Raw genomic sequence first — 20006 nt, 5'->3', positions numbered from 1 at the left:
CAAACCTATGAGATAGTGCTATTCAACAAACTGCAGGGATTCTCCTCTTTTGAAGGTCTTTAAACAGTGATCTGATGGTCATTTCCCAGGGAAACTTTAACCGTAGAGTCCTTCACTGGCAGGGGGTTAGACTGGATTACCTTTGTAGGTTCCTTAATAAATTGACGTTAATCAATACTGTAGCATAAATACATACATACATACAAAACATTGTTATTATTATTATTATTATTATTATTATTATTATTATTATTATTAAGCTTTATTTATAAAGCGCTGTAAATTTACACAGCACTGTACATACAATCTTTTCAATTGGACGGTTCCCTGCCCTCGGGCTTACTATAACAAACAATACAATTACAATAACAAACAATACCTATATTACATAAAACATAACCTAAAAGACTTCCCAGCTCTTTTTTCCCTTCTTATAAATCACCTATTCTTTTTTCATTCCCGCGGCCTGGGAGAATTTTCCAATTGTAGGTTTTACTCCATTCCAATTATAAACATATCCCACCATTCCTTTCTCATACAATTTATCAGCGGTTCCCATGCCTTTGTGATTTTATTTTGTGAATTTTTTAAAAATCAAAATACGTGAATTTAACCTGCTCTATGAGTCTTTGCCGACACAAGTGGCTCCCAGACAAAGACTAAACAATACTTTAATTCCATTTTAATTGTTGCTTTTGTAAGTTTTTAATCTCACTGTGTTTTTAGACTGTAAGCCGCTTGGAGTCCCAATTTTGGGGAGGAAACGGGATACAAATAAATAGAAATGTAATAATAAAGCGTATTTTCATGATGGCACTTAAATTATGGAAACTCTTTCTCCTGCTCACCTGGGCATCAAATCTATGATTTTTTCAGGAACCAGAGAGGAAAATGTGTTTTATTTTAGGGGACGTTCAACAATTATTGGTTTTATTTTCCAGCATACTTAATCATTCTTGGTTTTGTTTTTCTGGTATTAAATACTTCAGGGTTGTTTTTTTTTTTAGTAGCGTTCAGCAGTTTGATGGTTTTCAACTGCTCTTCTCGAAGGCATGACTGCTGCCAAAGAAGATCTGTTCTTGTGATATATTTTATGTGATGTTCTGACTTGTTTTGACAGCAGGGGTTTTAAGAGAGAGAAAGATTGATGTTGTTATGTGCCTTCAAGCTGACGGTAACGTATGGCAACTCTATCTTAGGGTTGCCTTGGCAGGATTTATTTCCAAGGAGGTTTGCTGTTGCCTTCCTCTAAGGCTGAGAGTGTGTGACTTGCCCAAGAAACCCTGTTCTCTTCAATCCCTAGTTCAAAATTCAGATTATTATACCATGCCATTGTACCTAGTGCCTTCAAGTCAACTTCCAACTCTGGATGACTATGACATAGGGTCATCTAGACCAGATTTGTTTAGAGTTGGTATGCCATTGCCTTCCTTGTTTTTTAGAAATAATTTTTATTGAAACTAAATTCATACAATGCATATTACACAATACATAATTCTGTATTCTATTTTACAATTTATCTGAATATCTTTAATATCCCACCTTAGTGCTCCCCTTCCTTAGAGCCATTTTCACCCTTATATTGCATCCAAAAATCTCAGTTGCTCTCGTGGAGGTAATCTCCCACCTTCTTTTCTCAATACTTTCTCAATAAATTCTTTCCAAATTCCATCAAAATCAATTCTTTTCCATAATCCCTTTTTTTTTACTTTCAACCTCCATGTCAATTTATCATCATTTGCTAATTTCCAAACCTCTTTATGCCACTCCTCCAATTGTACAGTTATTTTCGTTTTCCAACATCTTGCTATAATTTATCTCGTTGCTATGATCAAATTTGTTATCAAATCTTTTTCTTCTTTTCCCCCCATATCTCTGAGTAATATGATGATAACAATACTATATTCTGACTTCTATCTATTTTTATATTCATAATACTTTCTATTTCTATTATCACTTTTCCCCAAAATTTGGGTACATATTTACATTGCCACCACACATGCATGTGTGCCTTACGCATGCACCTAACCCTAATACGTCCCCAGGACGTACAAAATGGCGGTGCCCGTTCCACACGGGGGCTGCCATTACGACGTCACGAACGCGCCACCTCCAAATGGGGCAGCGCAGACGTGACATCTTTGCGCCTCATGAGGGAGCAAAACCGAAACGGAGCTCCTTCCGCGGTTTGCGTCGCTGGCACAGCCAGCGACGCAAAAGGGAAAAGGGCCGAGCGGCTCCTTTCTCCTCCTCCCCACCGCCGTCCGGTGTCCTTGGGGCATGAAGCCCCAAGGACACCCCTTTCCAGGCCGCGGGGAAGCGTCCTTTTGCCACTTCCCTGTGGCCTGGAAAGCGGCGGATCGAGGCCTCAGAGGCTGCTGTTCTGGCAGCTGAGGCCCCAATCTGGTGGGGAAAGGAGTGCCTACAGGCCGCCCCAAAGGGGTGGCCTGTAACACGCCTCAGTCTCTAAATAAAATGTTTGCCATCACTGGCCTAGACGCTCCTAGAGAAAACACTTCTCTAGACATTGGTAGGTCCTTCATCTTGATTCCATGATCAGCTTCTGGCAGATGTTGGCCACAGAGTTGCAATGGAGCACTTGGAGATTCCTAGAGAGGTGTTCTCTTAGGTTAAAAAAAGTGTTTTTTAAAAAAAAATTGTGGTTTTTCTACATTCACAGACATCTTTCACCCCTAGCCCCAGCGAAAGTGGAGGGACCACTGTATTTTATATATATATATATATACACACACACACACACACACACACACACACACACACACACACTCACAACTATCTGGTCTCCTGGAGCCCTAGACAACATCCAAACCAATACAGCACACTGTCTCTGGCTTTGAGTCAACTGCATGAAAGAAAACAACAAGCTGACTTACGCCAACCCTCTCCAAGGGTTTGTTTGGCCAGATCTATCCAGAGGAGGCTTCCATTGCCTTCCAAGGCTGAGAGAGTGAGACTTGCTCAAAGACACGATGGCCTCATCCCCACTACAAAATAAATAGATTTTGAGTCAAATCAATGAAGTGATTTAGCGCCAAATAGACGTTCACATTATTCGAACTTACCCATTTCAATTTAATCCACTTCATGTTCACATTCGGCAATGGATTGATTCAACATGGAGTCACCCCACAGGGGTGACCACGCCACAGGAACGGAATCAAATAGATGGCACATTCATACTTGAGCTGAATCGATTCATTTCAAAAGAAGCGAGGAATGCCATGGATCTGGAACAACTGGTTTAAATGGGTTTAGTGCTGCCCCCCACAGACAAACTGCACCAGAAATTTGGCACAAGTGGAAACAAGGGCCATTTAAACCAGTTCATATTGGTTTGAAAACCAGTTTATTATGTATTGGGAATGAGGCCCCAGTCAGTTTCCAGGGCAGAGCAAGGATTTGAATCCTGGTCTACCAGGGTCTTAGCACCACACTCCAAACACAATACCATGCTGGCTCTCACAAATGAATATACTTTCTTTAAATCTCCCTGGGGGTGAGGAAGGAGCAGCAATGCTTTCCAGAGTGTGTCAGCCTTTGCACAATGCTTCCTTCCATCCCTTGTGTGGCGAGGTGTGCGTCATAAGACAAATTTCCCTCCAGCCAGGAATGGGAGCCTAATGCTTTCCAGTCTGTCTGTCAGCTGGTGAAGAAACTGGTTGGGGGCCATCTCACTTGCATGAAATGAAATACAAATCAGGAATCCCCCCCAAAAAAGAGAGAGAGAGAGGGAGAGAGAGATGCCTGTCGTAACACACTTCTAACTGTGACAAGCTGCTGCCTGGTGCAATCTCTGAGATATCATGAATGCAAAACTGCAATTCACGTTTCCTCCTGGATTATCACACAAAGGAACAGAGGTGTGATTTGTTGTTGTGTGCCTTCAAGTCATTTCCTACTCATGGCAACCCTAAGGTGAACATGGAGTTTTCTGGGCTGAGAGCGTGTGGACTTTATCACACGGGGAAAATCGGGGGTTTAAACAGTCATTTTCCTGGGAAAGTCGTGTGATGGCAGTGAATATTATCACACAACATCGCAATTAAAGAGGACTTATCCCCCAAATAACCAAGGAATAACCAGCAACCAGGAAATCTCATGAATGGTTTGTTGCTGATTATTCCCTTGTTATTCCCAGGATAAGTCCTCTCTAATCACAATGTGTGTGAAAATCTTCACTGTGATTGTGCGACTTTCCCGGGAAAGTGTCTATTTAAACCCCTGATTTCCCCCTGACTTTGTTGTTTGCTAAAATCTTTGTTTTATCAGTATTTATTTTGAAACCTGCATATTTACCAAAACATTTAATTTTTTGCAATAGAGGGTCAATACTCTTTCTTCGGTCTTCTGTCATTATGATCAAGTCATCAGGAAATCCTTTTAAGTTTGTATTTAGAACCATAGAATCCTAGAGTTGGAAGAGACCGCAAGGGCCATCCAGTCCAACCCCATTCTGTCATGCAGGGAACTCTCAATCAAAGTATACATGACAGATGGCCATCCAGCCTCTGTTTAAAGAACTCCAAGGAAGGAGACTCCACTGCACTCCGAGGAAGGAGTCTGTTCCACTGTCGGACAGCCCTTACTCTCAGGAAATTCCTCCTAATGTTAAGGTGGAATCTCTTTTCCTGTAGCTTGCATTCATTGCTCCATGTTCTAGTCTCTGGAGCAGCAGAAAACAAGCTTGCTCCATCCTCAATGTGTCACCCTTTCCTAATTCTAATTCCCCCAGTTTCCCCATCTTTCCTTATCTCTAAATTTAAAATTTCCTAACTTCCATCAGGTTGTTCTTCCTAAAGTTTAGGTGGAATCTCTTTTCCTCTAGATTCCATCCTTTTCTCCATGTCCTGTTCTCTGGAGCAGCAGAAAACAAGCTGGCTCTATCCTCAATATGACATCCCTTCCAGTATTTAAACATGGAATGTCATATTGAGGATGGAGCAAGCTTCTTTTCTGCTGCTCCAGAGACTAGGACCTGTCTGTTGAGGAATTGTTCCTGTTCTTATTGTTCTTATTGTGTTTATTTGCCATCAAGTTGGCTTTGACTTTATGGTGACTTATAGTGAATGAGAGACCTCCAAGAGTTCACAGTCATCCACTGCCCTGCTCAGATCTTGCAAACTCAGGACATCAGTTAATAATAATGATGATAATAATAATAATAATAATAATAATAATAATAATAATAACTTTTTATTTCTATCCCACCTACTCTGACTAGGACCGAGTTGTGGCTTCCTTAAGTGAATCAAATCTGCCTGTCATGCATGTTCCCTCTTTTCCTATTGCCTTCCAGTCTACTGAGCATGACTGTATTTTCCAGTGAGTCAAGTCTTTTCATAATATGCCCAAAGTACAATAACTACAGTTTAGTCATTTCGGCTTCTCAGGAGACTTCAGGCTTGATTTGCTCCAAGACTCATTCATTTGTAATCTGACCACCCACAGTATCCATAAAACTCTCCTCCAGCACCACATTTCAAATGTGTTGCTTCTCTCCTTACCAGCTTTCTCCACTGTCCAACATACATAGAAATCACAAATGCATTTGGATCACTTTTGAGTCTGACTTTGGTATTAAATGATCAATTTTGCATTTGAGGATCATCCCTAGTTCCTTGAGAGCTGCCTTTCCAAGTCTTAGCTCTTCTTCTGATTTCTTGGCTGCTGCCTCCATTTCGATTAATGGACCAAGGTAGAAAGCAATTCCATTACCTCCAAGTCGTCACTTTTAGGGGTAATGAGGGAGCAACCACATTCCATTTCAAAAAGGAACATTAACTAGTTAGAGAAAGGTTATTTTAGTGGTTTAACGTGCCATGATGGGGGGTTTCTCGAGTTTTTTCCATGCTGGAAAAAGGTTTTAGGACTTTCTTTGCCAGTATCAGGCCTCTAAAACAGGGTACTGGGTTCAAATCCCAACCTCATCTTTCCCACACTCCACCCTCAAGATGTAATTATTAAAATTTCCCAAACAAACGACCCCCTAATAATAAAACTGTCTCAGGGCAGCTTACAAGAAAAATGTAAAAGCAAATAATGTAAAACAAGAAACATAATTTAAATGTCCTGAAAACATATTACACATAATAATGCATCAAAATAGATTTAAAAGGGTTTTAATATGATAAAGTTTATTTGAATGCCATTAGTGAATAGCGGGAAGTTTGGGTTGGGTGGGGGCAGCGGACGTTTTGGTGTTTTTAGCGTCTGATGTTATTTGATGTAAATATTTAATTTTGTGTTGTTTAATTACTGATTTGTTTTTTCTTTGAATTGTTTTGCTTTTTGTTTATATAACTTTTTGATTCTTTTTCTTTATTTAGTTTTATCTTCTTTCATGCAAATTTGAAATAAAAACATATTTTTACGTAAAGGATTTAAAAGTTTAAAACTGTCAACATCAGTGTTTGAGATGAATCAACGAGGCCTTGGGGAACGGCCAAGTAACCATTTGGTGCCCAGATGAAATAATAATAATAATAATAATAATAATAATAATACTTTATTTATAAAGTGCTGTAGGTTTACACAGCGCTGCACATAAAATAGAATAAAGTAAAGTAAAATAAAATGGACCTGCCAGTGGCATACATTCTCGAAGATGGGGGACGATGGTCATTGTCATGTCCCTGTCCCATCCTTCCCGCGTGATCGCACTTTCAGACGATGTCGCACTTATCTAGACATGATTCCATCTGGGAAGCATGAGTGACAGTGATCACGTGAAAGCCTTTCATATGACATCACGCTGTTCTTATCATTGTCCCATCAATGAAGTGGCATTGCCCAGCATTTTGCATTAACAGGAGTTTGTGTTAATGCAATGCCTCTTCAGTGACAGGATTGGCGTTACATTTTCAAAGGCTTTCGCGCAATCGCTCTCATGTATGACGGGATAAGGACGGGGGAGCGATCCCATCCCTATCCCATCTCTGCGTGATAATCTCCCAAGTCTATGAAAGCTCGTGCTATGACCTCTTTTGCGCACTTAGTTTCAAAGGTGCTACGAGAGCCCTTTGCATATAGGTCAATGATGTGTGTAAAAAAATGAGCTCCCCTTGAAAGATTTTCCGGTTTCCCTTCCATCCTCACAGTCCAAGGAATGGTGAGAGTGCTTTTGGCACGACGTGACCTGTCTTTCTTTTTCTCTTCTCCTTTGGTAGCCTTTTGAGAGGGACACCATGCGAATCTTCCTGTGGAGCATCTTGTTGTTTTGTGCATTTGCCTATGCACTCAGTGACTGCCGGAAGGACTGCCTCAGTTGCCACAGACATTTGTACAGTCAACAGGATGACTTCAGCCTTCTTGTGAGTAGCTGCCTCCATTTTTATAATGTCTCAACTGATGAACCCAAATAATGAAGGGCACAACTTTTCCCCACACTGGTTGGCACCCACTTAGCATATTCTTGCTAGTGGCACAGACAAGGACTCATCTACATTTGCCAGAATACTCCAGGCTACCCCCCAGAGTATTCGGGCCCCAAATTCCTTCCCAATCCCCCCTTACCTGCTGCAGGTTTTTGGCAAATGACAAGTGCCTGCCTTGCAACGGTCCCTGCCAGTTGGGTGGTGATGCAGATGGGAGTCAAAGCAACTCAGCAGGGGACTGTGTGGCAAGTTAGCAAGCTGTCATCCCTATGTTTTGCTCCAGGTTTTCTGGAAAACCCAGAACAAAAAGGTAAGTCTTTTTAATGTGGGACAAGGGATGGAATTGGGTCTAGGCACTGTGTAAACAGCCCAGACCCAATTCAGAGTTTTGGGCCTGCATAATGTAACCAGTAAACTTTGGGGTTTATAAGTAATCTACACAAACCCACAGTAAGGATGGCTATGTGGCTTTTATTGGGCAATTGCTTCGCCTCATTCATGGGAGCAGCTGTAGCTCAGGAGTAGAGCATTCAAGTTGCCTATTCAGCTACTCAGGTTGTCTCAAGGCCTTGCTGCCTAAAGATCAACTCAAGTAGCCTCAAGGCATCAGTAACCAAGTTATCTAAAGACCAACTTAAGTTGCCTCAAGGTGCTACTACTCAAGTTGCCTCAAGGCAATAGTACCCAAGTTGCCTATCGACCTCTTTGGGGTGGAGGAATTGTGTAACACAATCTGTCTGTTTTAGGTTTTCATTTTAACCTCATTTTCTCCCGTTTCCCTGTTTTTAAAAAAATGCACATATTTTATATGTAGTTCTCATAATATTTTCACTTCTGTACACTATAATGCTTAATCTAAGCATTTTTCCCCTTAAGAGAACACATTTTTGTACCTTCTTTTTACAACTGCATGCAAGGCGGGGTGCCCTTTCCTTCCACATTCCCATTGTTGTGTGCAGGTCTAACGGGGAAAAACCTTGTCACCAAATTCACAAAAGAGCAAAAAATGGCAGGATAATTATGTTTTCTTTCATGGCTGGTTCAAGAAGTGGAAATTAGGGACATCTCTCCCTTACATCTGAGTCACCAGCCTCCCCTGGCTAAAACACAAAGAGCAAAGACTTTTAAAAGCAGAGATGGAAGTAAACACCATCCTTTTTTACTGTGTCTTTTCGCCCTCTTGTTGTTGATCAATGGTGACAGTTTTGCGAGGGTCATTTTTCCTCTCTCTGTCTCTTATTGTTCTTGCTTCTTCCCATCTGAGGAGCCTTTGATGAGCATTGATTTCCTACCTCTTTCTCCTGCCTTGCTCTGTTTCTGATTGAGCGGAACCCAAAAAACAGATCATCGCAGGAGCGACTCCTATTAGCGAAGGTCACATCACCACCTGAACCTCCTTGGAAGTGCATTCAAGCCTGATGGACTTCCATCTGCGCATCCTGGCTGTGACAGAATAGGCTGTTGTACACAGCATAGACTTATAGAGTTGGAAGGGACCTCAAGGTTATCTAGCTCAGCTCCTGCCATGCGGGAATACACACCTACAGCACCTCTGAAAAATGCTCATCCATCATCTGTTTCAAGTCCTCCAGAGAAAGGACTTTGTCACACTAGCGAGAAGGAGAATTTACAGTATTTTTATTTTTTTAAAAAAATGCAAATGCAAGAAGTTTATCACACGGCGTTTTGCCAGACCAGAAACAACGTGAAAATAAAGCAAACGTAAAGGGGATAAAAATGGCAGCTTTTTACTTTCGGAACTTCCCAAAAGTAAAAAGCTGCCATTTTTGTCCCCTTTACATTCACTTTATTTTCCCATTATTGCTGGTCTGGCGAAATGTCGTGTGTTAAACTTCCCACATTTGTGGGTTTTTTAAAATTTTAATCTACTTTAAATCCCATTTGTCAGCAGGATTTCGCTAGTGTGATAAGGTCCTAGGATTCAATGATTCTATGGTAGATGACCTATGAAAATTGGAGACTCAAGACCAGGCCCTGAGATCTGGTAGCCCTAAATGGTTAGAGGATGCACAGAACAGTATGCGTTTCCTCCAAAAGAGGCAAAACTTATATTCCTGAGTATACTAAAGCTACCCAACATTGGAAGCACTGGGGAAAACAGAAATGCACCAAAAAAAGTATACATTTCCTCCAGAAGAGACAAAACTTCAGTTCCTGAGTCTACTAAAGCTATACAATATTTGATACACTGGGCAAGGCAGAAAAAAAGTATACACTTCCTAAAAAGAGACAAAACTTCAGGTCCTGAATATACTAAAGCCATCAACTATTTGAAGTACTGGGGAAGGCAGATTCTCATTGAAATTAGAGAAAGCAGAAAAAGTATACATTTCCTCCAAAAGAGGCAAAGCTTCAATTCCTGAGTATCCTAAAGCTATCAAATATTAGAAGCATTGGGGAAGGCAAACCTTTGCATTGAGGGTTACCAGATCTCCTCCTGGAGGTTTTCTCACCTCCTACTGTCACAGTTGGGTGGTTTGATAAACCTAGAATGAATGAATGAATGAATGAATGGAGAAAAGAAATGAATGAAACCGCCTTCCGTGATGCTGATGCGAGAGCACCAGGGCAGCATTAGAGAAGGCAATGGCCAGGTCATTAAGATTTATTTGGAGCGCCTCCATGCTCTGTGCCGTGCCGCACGGACTCCTCATTTCCAGGAGATGACAAATTCTCCTGTAATGGACTCCACCTTGAATGAAGGTCACTGCAGAAAGCGCAGCCCTCTTGCAAGCTGTCCAACTCAGCTGCACCCTGAGATGGGACGTGACGGCAATGGCAAGAGGCTAGGAACATCTGGCCTCGTTTTGGATCACTGATCCGGACACGATGGCTAACAATGATAGGGATGTAAATTTTAAAATGGAAGACCTGCGTCAAGAGAGTCTTTGTAGCAATGCCTCTAAAGTCCAAAAATGCAACCTTGTTTAAAAAAAGATTCTGGCATTTTGAGGCAAAGTTTCTACATCTTTGTTTGGTTCCCAAACGTTTGGGGCTTCCCTGCCCAGAATCCCCAGACAGATTGGCCAACAGTCAGAAATTCTGGGAACTGAAGTCCAAAACTACTGGAGGACCAAAGTTTGGGAACCATTGGCATGTGTTTGTGTGTACTTTAAGTCACTTGACAACTTAGGGTGACTCTAAGGTCCAAAACACACTGCAGAAATAATCCAGTTTGAGACTGCTTTAACTCCCCTGGTTCAGTGCTAGGGAATTTGGGGAACTGTAGTTTATTGTGGCATCACAGCTCTCTGTTAGAGAAGGCTAAATGTCTCACAAACTACAGTTCCCAGAATTCCATAGCACCAGGACACTTAAAGCGGTCTCAAACTGGATTATTTCTGCAGTGTGTTTTGGGCTAAAGAATTTCATAGGATTTTTTTTTTAGGCAAGGGGTACTCAGTTATTGTCATCATCGTCGCTGTGTGCCTTCAAGTCGTTTCTGACTTATGGCAACCCTAAGGTGAACCTGTCATGAGGTTTTCTTGGCAAGACTTGTCAGAGGAGGTTTGCCATGTGTTTCCCCTGAGACTGAGAGCATTTGACTAGTACTGTAAATCTCCACATCAGGATGGATTGTGAATCTCTGCAAGCATCGATTGTGTTTAATGGTTTCATTCTGCAACCAAACACACAACTGAGTGTGCAATTTAGAAGGGTACCGCCACTAATTTCAGAAGGGACAAAGGGATGGGCATCAACCGAGAATGCCATACTGTCCAACTGTCCCAAATTGTCAGGGACCGTCCAGATTTATTGTCTGTTGTCCCACTTTTCCAGCTGCTTTCAAAATGTCCTGTTTTTTTAAATCTCCTCCTCCCACTTTCCCCTTTTATTTCCAGCTTGCTTCCATTGCTACAAACTGGGTTCAAAGAGCAAAAGTACTTCGCACCCAGTTAATTTCAGCAGGAAGAAGGGCTTTATCACACAGGGGGAAATAAAGGAATTCAAAAGGCATTAGCACGATCGCAGCTAAGATTATCACACATGTCACTATTAGAGAGGGCTTATCCCAGGAATAACCAGCAACAAATGAATCATCCCATGAATGAGTTGTTTCTGGTTATTCCCTGGTTATTCCCAGGATATGCCCTTTCTGATCTTGATATTGTGTGATAATCTTAACTGCAGTCGCACAACTTTCCCTGGATAATGCCTTTTGAATCCCTTATTTTCCTCCGTGTGATAAAGTCTGAAGAAGAAAAGAGAGGAGGGGAGAGAGCAAAATCTTGCCCTTCCCTGGAGGGCTTTAAAGATAATAACCAAAATTGTGTACTTTGCCCAGAAACTCATTGGCAGCCAGTGGAGTGATTTTAAGATCAGTGTAATGGGATCACTCCTGGATGTATTTGCAATCGATCTAGCTGCCATATTCTGAACCAGTTGGAGTTTCCAGACCTGGTACAAAAGAAGTCCGATGTAGAGCGCATTGCAGAAATCCAGCCTACGCTTTTGGAGACCAGCGTTGGATTCTTAGTCTTGAGACCTACTGGGTGACCATGAGCAAGCTGCATGCTCTTAGCCTCAGAGGAAGCAAACCTTCTCAGAACAGCTCTTGCCAAGAAAACCCCATAATAGGTTCACCTTCGGAAAAGTTGGAAAAGACTTGAAGGCACACTGCCACCACCACCACAACAACAACATCAAAAACAACACATCAACAGAGAGGTTGACTAGGGTCTAAAATACACTGCAGAAAAAGTCCAGTTTGAGATCACTTTAACTGCCCTCGCTCAATACTAGGGAATTCTGGGAATTGTAGTTTTGTGAGACATTTAGCCTTCTCTATCAAAGAGCTCTGATGCCACAATAAACTACAGTTCCCAGGATTCTTTATTACTGAGCCAGGGCAGTTAAAAGCTTCATTCCCAGTACATAATAAACCAACCTGTGGCGCAACTCCATGTTGAATCGATCCCTTGCTGAATGTGAACACAAAATGGATTAAATGTGTAGGTTCAATCACGGCTCAAATTGTGTGGACGTCTATTTGGCACTAAATCACTTCAATTAGATTCAAAAAACTATTTATCTTGTAGTGGGAATGAGGCCAAAGTGGTCTCAAACTGGATTATTTCTGCAGTGTGTTTTAGACCTAAATGACCCTTTCGGTCCCTTCCAACTCTCTGGAGTTTATCACACTGGGATTAATTTTGGCATTAAAGAGAGATTAAAGTGCATTTAAAGCATCCCACAAACAAAGGGGAAATGGGGAGTAATTGCACGAATGATTATTACACGCAATTGCACAAATAAAGTGATGTCAAAAATGTATTGTTGCTGAAATCCTGAAAGTAAAAAGATGTACTTTAATGCTTCTTTGTGACCACTTTAATGGTGGATTTTGTACGATGTCATGTGAAATCGTTTTGTATAATTATGCTATTTTACTGGGATATTCATGGGATAAACTCCCGACCTCCTTGTGATAAACTCCTATGAGTCTATTATTCTAATGGGGCAGGGATTTAGACTACATGACCCTTGGGATCCCTTCCAACTCTTATGATTTCTAATTCCACATAGTTTACGACACAAAAGTGGAAGCCTTGACTTTCTGACTATTTCAGCCAAGCGGTGATGCTCAACTCCTTCTCTGGAAGATTCGGTATCAGATAAGTCAGGCCTCTTACACTTTTGCAGAGTGTTCAGATTAGATCCTTTTGACCCCCAACCATTCCTTGTCCATCACTTCTTGCTCTTTTGAGCTAATTCCTTGCAAATGGGCCCTCTGAAGGGGTCATGATGTTAACCCCACGGTCCTTTTGTTCAGAGAGAATTGAATTCACAGCAAGAGGCCATTAAAAGTCAAGTGTGATGAACCAACCCCTTTTGTTCAGGCTCAAAAGCATTTACTGTTCTTTCGCTGCAGCATTTCCAGTGGGAATCATTTCGTATTGTTAGCAGCTGAATCTAGGGGCTTTAATTCTACACTGGGGCTATGTTGCTTTGTGTATGCTTGACATTTCGTTCCATGATATTCAGAAGTTTTCACAGTGAAAATAAACTCCTTTTTTAGCTGTGTTGATTTTTCTACACTTACGCTGGCAATAGCAACCAGATGTCAGGAAATAAATTTGGAGGATTTGTTTTGAATTACAGCCAGTCCTCTGTATCCACAGATTCTTTATCCACAGATTCAAGCATTGACAGCTTGAAAATGTTTAAGAAAATATACAGGGATCCCTTGGTATCTGCTGGTGTTTAGTTCCAGGACCCCCCACGGATCCCAAAATCTGTGGATGCTCAAGTCCTGTTTAATTCCATGTCATAGTAAAATAATGTCTTTTATATACAAGGCCAAATTCAAGATTTGTCTTTTGGAATGAATATTTCTTTTGAATACAGTGGACCTTTGTTATGTGCTGGGTTCCAAGATCCCCCGTGGATAACAAAATCCGTGGATGCTCAAGTCCCATGAAATATAATGGCATAACAAAATGTGTCCCTTATTTAAGAAAAAATGGAAAATCAAGGTTTGATATTTGAAATGTATACTTTTTTGAATATTTTCAAACCATGGATGCTTGAATCCATGTTTAAAAAATCCATGTATAAGAAGGGCTGATTGTACTTTCAAGCCATGGATGATGGAATCAGTGGATATGGAGGACTGACTGTATAAAGAAACCTTGATTTTGCCATTTTATGTAAGTGGCACCATTACATTATTCTTTGTATTTAAGAGGACTTGAATAGGATTTTGATATCCATGGGACTCCTGGAACCAAATCCCAGCAGATACCAAGGGCCTACTCTATAGAGTCGGAGGACCTTATCGCACACACATTCTGGGGACGGAAGGAGGACGCTCGTGCGCGCGCGCGTGCTGCAGAAAACGGAGTTTTTCGCACACTAATATGTCCTCCAAGAGGCCCTGTTCCGTCCCCTGCGCGCACCCATTCGCGTCCAGTCCTGGCGGGCGTGATTTTTGCCTGATGGATTACCTTCCGTCAGCAAAAAATCACGCCCGTCAGGACTGGACGCGAACGGGTGCGCGCCGGGGACGGAACAGGGCCTCTTGGAGGACGTATTCATGTGCGATAAACTCCGTTTTCTGCAGCACGCGCGTGCACACGAGCGTCCTCCTTCCATCCCCAGAACGTTTAAAATTGTGTGTGCGATAAGGTCCGGACTCGGAAGTGACCACAAGGAGTCACCTAGTCCAACCCTTTGCCAGTGCAAGAATCCACAACTACAATGTATTCCTTAGAGATGCCCATCTACACTTTGTTTGAAAATCTCCAGCCAAGGAAAGTCCACCAACGCCTGATGTCTCTTCAAGCTGACTCCTGCTTAGAGCACCTCTGTCCCAGGGATTTCTTGGCCAGATTGATTCAGAGGAAGTTTGCCATTGCCTTTGTCTAAGGCTGAGACAGTGTGACTTGCCCAAAGTTATTCAGGAGGTTTCAATGCCTGAGGCTGCATCTACACTGCAGAATTAATGCAGTTTGACACCACTAACTGCCATGGCTCGATGCTATGGTAATCTGGTTTTTTTAGTTTTGAGAGATATTTAGCCTTTTCTGACAGAGAGCTCAAACTACAAACTACAGATCCCAGGATTCTCTAGGGTAGACTCATGGCAGTTAAAGTGGTGCCAAACTCCTTTATTTCTACACACACCTTGTTCCTATCAACACTGATTCTGAAACTTGGGGGTCTGCATTTTCTTCTTCTTAATCCTCTAGTTTAAAGGTAGGTGGGCGAGAGAGAATAAAAGAGAAAGAGGTTCATTCCAAAATAGCCAGCAGCTCAAAAGAAAATCAGAGCAATAATCTTTCCCCGGCTTTTTTCCCCTTCTTGAACCAAGAGAGAGATGATTGATTTTACCATAGCCATGCACTCCTGAAATGAGAGTTCGCAGCCTTAACCAAAGCATGTTATTACTGGTTTTTAATATGTGACAAAGTGTCCATTTTCCCATTGAAGAAGAAGGTTCATGGGTGGGAGCTGCACAATCCTGAAGTTTGGATAGAAATGAAAGTGGTTATTATTTTTCAAAGGCAGAGAAAAAATTACAGAATTACACATACATTTACACACAATGGCTGGCATTCTGTTAGCAAGACAAAGGGCCAACTGCACATGGAGGGCAGTTTGTTCACCGTATAAATAAATATATTCTGCTGACAGTGGTGCAAGTGGAATGGCAGGTAGAGCAATGTTGCACACTGTGGTTGGGCCTTGCGCATTGCACAGTGTCATCAATATGTGCTGTGCAATGTTAGTATTCTGCACAGGGGTTGTGTAATGCTATTGCAAGATATCTCCATATGCAGGTATATTTCATGGGTTGCAGTCCTTATGTCCTATTATTACTCAGCTTCCAGTTTGAATAAGGAAAGTGCAAATGTCCATTTACATCTAGTGGCATAACCTCCAATATTTCACAGGACATTTGTGGCCAACCGACATCAAAGTGCGATCAGGAGGACAAAAGTCATTAATGTGGATGAAGACACATGCAGCAGGAACATACTGAGAAGCAAGGTTGGCAGGTTTAAACCAAGTTGGTTTAAACACTGGTTTAAACCATGGTTTAATCTTGGTTTAAATCATAGTTTAACCTTGTTTTAAACAATGGTTTAACCTTGGTTTAAACCATCTCTTGATGACTGGAAGTTTAAAATTATAGAAATTTATTAAATAGATAAATTATTGATTGAAATAGGAGAATTGTCTGAGAAACATACACAAAGTTGGCAACCTTTAATAGATTATTGTGAGAAATCTTGGAATTATATAAATTAAGGGGGGAAAGAGAAGGGAAGAAAAGAAGAGAAGGAGAGGAAGAAAAATAAAAGAGCTTTGTTCTGGTTTTTTGGTAACAAAACAGAAATTTAGAAGAAATAAAAAATTTTGAGAAACATTTAATCTATATAATAGAAAGAAGAAGATTTAAGGAACAAGAACTGTGCACAATATTTAGAGAAATCATCTGGAAAACTGTTATAATTTGGTAATATGATAGTTAGATGGCCTGGCATTAATTTGGATGGGGGTGGGGGGGATCTTGGGGTTTTGTTTTCTTCTTTGAAGGAATTGCATAATTTCATATTGTAAACTTTGTTATTTTATATTTTTTAAATAGAATTTTATTTTAAAATATTGGGGTGTCACTGGCACGGTCTGCACCCCCGTACCCGCTAGTGATGCCACTGGTCCTGGAAAAGGAGGATGTCTGGTGACCCTTGAAGGGTATGTGCCAGGTGTCCAAAAACTAGGAGTGAATTTGGATGCACAACTGCTTCTTCAAAAATGCCTTGACTGTGCCTTGATGGTGCTTGCCTGCATGGCAGAAGGGCGCTGGATTGAATGGCCTTTGGGGATCTCTTCCAACTTGTATTAATCCTATTGTGGTTCTTTCCCTGCAGATTTGTGTCATGGAGTGTGAGGGGAGGCTCTTTTCGAGAGCCACCTGGGACCTTTGCAACAAAGCGACCAGCGGGAAAGCATCTTCTTTGCCGCTAAGTTTTGGGATCCTGGACGACGAAGACGATCGGCCCTTGGAGTTCTGGAACGGCCGCTTCTTGAGAAGCCGAGGGAGCCTTCAGCCCTCCGGAGACCTGACCAGGGTGGTGGACCTCAGCAAGGAGGAAGGTGAGAAGCGGGTCTCTAAAACGAGCAGCCTCATCCGTCAGCCGCCAGTGGAAGAAGAAGGCACCAGCGACGGTGGCCGGCAAGACCCCCTTGGGGACTTCCTGAGCAGATCGTTCACTTACGGGCAACTGGCCGACCCAGGAGTGCAAGAGCTCCAGAAGCGATTCGGAGGCTTCATCGGGGTCCGGAAGTCCGCCCGGAAGTGGCACAACCAGAAGCGGTTCAGCGAATTCCTCAAACAGTACCTCGGGATGTCTCCTCGTTCCATCGAGTACGACGGCTTGGCCGACAATGACCTGAAGGAACAGAACGAGATCTAAGCAGACGGGCGGACTTTCCTCTGGGTTCCCAGGCGTCGTTTTTCCTTTATTTCTTGTACCACCAACATGTTGTGTGAATTGGTTTCAGGTCTGCCGTAGCTCGAGATACCAACCCTGTTCCGACCCTCCATGCCCGAAAAACAAAACGCCAGTCCTTGTCACTGAAAGGGGAATCCAGCATTCCTTCAAAGGGGAAAAACTCAAAGTGTCTTTGTATCATAGTAATAGTACTAATATTCCTCCCATTTTTCTAACCCAAGCCCAAATATCACCCAGAATCCTCTTTGGCTGCATCTGCACTGCAGAAATAAAACAGTCTGACACCACTTTAACTGCCATGGCTCTCTCTGTCAGTGAGCTCTGGTAATACAACAAACTACAAATCCCAGGATTCCATAGGATGGAGCTACAGCATATAAAGTGGTGCTAAACTATGTTATTGCTGCATCTGTACTGCAGAATTAATGCATTCTGACATCGCTCTAACAGCCCTGTCTCCATGCTATGGAATTCAAAGATTTTTAGTTTTGTGAGCTATTCAGCTTTTTATTTCAGAGAGCTCTGGAGCCACAACAAACTACAGATCCCAAAATTCCATAGCATTAAGCCATGGCAGTTAAAGCGTTGTCAAACTCCATTATTCCTGCAGTGCAGATCAGGCCTTGGTTAGTCCCAACTAAAGCAGACTCACCAAATATGAAATTTGGAAAATGAAAATTGAACATTGAATCAATACGTAAAGGAAGCAAACAGAATGGATGGCTCTATTTTAGTCAGGACTTACAACAGGAAATAGATCATTCTTTCTTCCACCAGATTTGGTGAGACTAAAGGTGCATCTGCATTGTAGAAATAATGCAGTTTGACACCACTTTAACTGCCATGGCTCCATCCAACAGGATATTGGGATTTGTAGCATTGTGAGGCACCAGCACTCTTTGGCAAAGAAGGCTAAGGATCTTGTAAAGCTACAAATTCCAGGATTCCATGGGATGGAGCTAGAGTACTAAAAGTGGTGTCAAACTGCATGATTTCTACAGTGCAGATGCACCAACGGAACTAATGCAGTTTGACACCACTTCAACTGCCATGTCTCCATCTTATGGAATCCTGGGATTTGTAGTTTGTTGTGGTGCCAGAGGTCTCTGACAGAGAAGGCTAAACATCTCACCAAACTACAAATTCCAGGATTCCATAGCACTGAGCCATGGCAGTTAAAGGGGTGTCAAACTGTATTAATTCTGCTGTGTAGCTGGAGTCTATTATGAACCTTTCTATTTATTATGAAATATAAAGTGGTATGAAATACGAAACAGAATTCTGAGACATGACCCTACGCAAATCCTATTTTCCACTGCTCTCCCTGTTAGACTGATTTTATGTTCCACTTCATATTTCACCATTTGCCGTCGGTTGTGTTTTGTCATTATTATGAGCCAACAAGAGCATTCCTGAGTGACATATAAATATGGTCTACAAAGAATAAATGAATGCCAGTGTATCCCACCTAATAGTAAACTAGCACTTTCTCTTTGACATGGTAGCTTTCTCCATGCAGCAAGATTGACTGTGATTGAATCTGCATTGCAGAAATAATCCAAGTTGACACCACTCTCACTGCCATGGCTCAATGCTATGGCATCCTGGGAACTGCAGTTCTGTGAGATACTTAGATTTCTCTTTCAGAGAGCTCTGGTGCCATGGTGAACTATAATTCCCAGAATTCCATACTACTGAGCCACGGCATTTAAAGTGGTGTCAACCTGGATTATTTCTGCAGTACGAACCACAGCTTTTGTTTTAATTCTGCTAGGATGCATTTCAAAAGGCAACCACTCACTGCGAACAGTTTATAGTTTGTTATCCAGTACAGAATTCTTCCAGAGCTTGGAAAAGTTTCTTTGGTTGGACTACATCTCCCAGAAACTCCCCAGTCGGAGGATAGGATGGCTGAAGGAACCTGGGAGTTGTAGCTCAGAAAGGTCACTTTTCCCAACTCTGATTCTACCACCTCATTCTACGTAAAGTAGGAAATGTTCTTACTTCCTCACAGTTGTCCGGGGAAGTTTGTAGCTAAATTCACGAGATAAATGCACAGCTGAGATTTAATTAGGGCAGAAATCAAGATCCAGGCTGTATCCACATTGCAGAAATATACCAGTGTCATACCAGTTCAACTGCCACGGTTCTGTTTTATGGAAACCTGGGATGTATAGTTTGGGTTATACTTAGAATTCTCTAGTATATTCCAATGAACTGTAGCATCAGAGCTCTCTGCAAAGAATTTAAAATACTATTCCAGAAGTCTCTAGGCTGAAATTCACAACAATTTCATCCTTACATAGTTTAATTGCAGAAATCACATTATTGTAATAGTGCAGAAGAAAATGAACCCTCCTTTGCAACTTTCTTCCTATTTTTGAACCTTACAAATTATTGTAGAATAATCTTTCAACATAGAAAAATAGAGTTTTTAAAATGCAGAAGTCTGCTTTCTTTATTTTCTGCGCAGAAAATAAGGTTTTACACCCATTTAAAAAAAACACACAAAACCAGCTATGGATGATAGTTAAAAAGTAAATCCAATTGATTTAATGGATCTACTCAAATCAAGACTTAGGCTGCATCTACACTGTATAATTAATGCAGTTTCACATTGCTTTAATTG

General features: G+C 41.6%; 1 protein-coding gene across 2 annotated transcripts in view; it reads left to right on the top strand.

The window, feature by feature from the left end:
- The window catches only part of LOC149310337 (prepronociceptin-like), a 55871-nt gene extending 35865 nt beyond the window's left edge, over positions 1-20006 (top strand). The window contains exons 1-3 of one of the 2 annotated variants that reach the window (XM_089528268.1): positions 3821-3881; positions 7188-7331; positions 16793-20006. In XM_089528268.1, the coding sequence (XP_089384394.1) occupies positions 3825-3881; positions 7188-7331; positions 16793-17338 (747 nt within the window). In that variant the 5' untranslated portion in view covers positions 3821-3824 and the 3' untranslated portion in view covers positions 17339-20006. Of the gene's footprint in view, positions 1-3820; positions 3882-7187; positions 7332-16792 lie in introns of those variants that run through there. The other variant, XM_089528269.1, reaches the window with a different exon arrangement.

The sequence above is a fragment of the Sceloporus occidentalis genome, unplaced genomic scaffold (assembly GCF_023333645.1).
Source record: "Sceloporus occidentalis isolate IW3139 unplaced genomic scaffold, rSceOcc1.0.p SCAF_6, whole genome shotgun sequence".
Lineage (NCBI taxonomy): Eukaryota > Metazoa > Chordata > Lepidosauria > Squamata > Phrynosomatidae > Sceloporus > Sceloporus occidentalis.
Note: the sequence above shows the minus strand (reverse complement) of the source record. Positions and strands in the feature narration are given on the sequence as shown.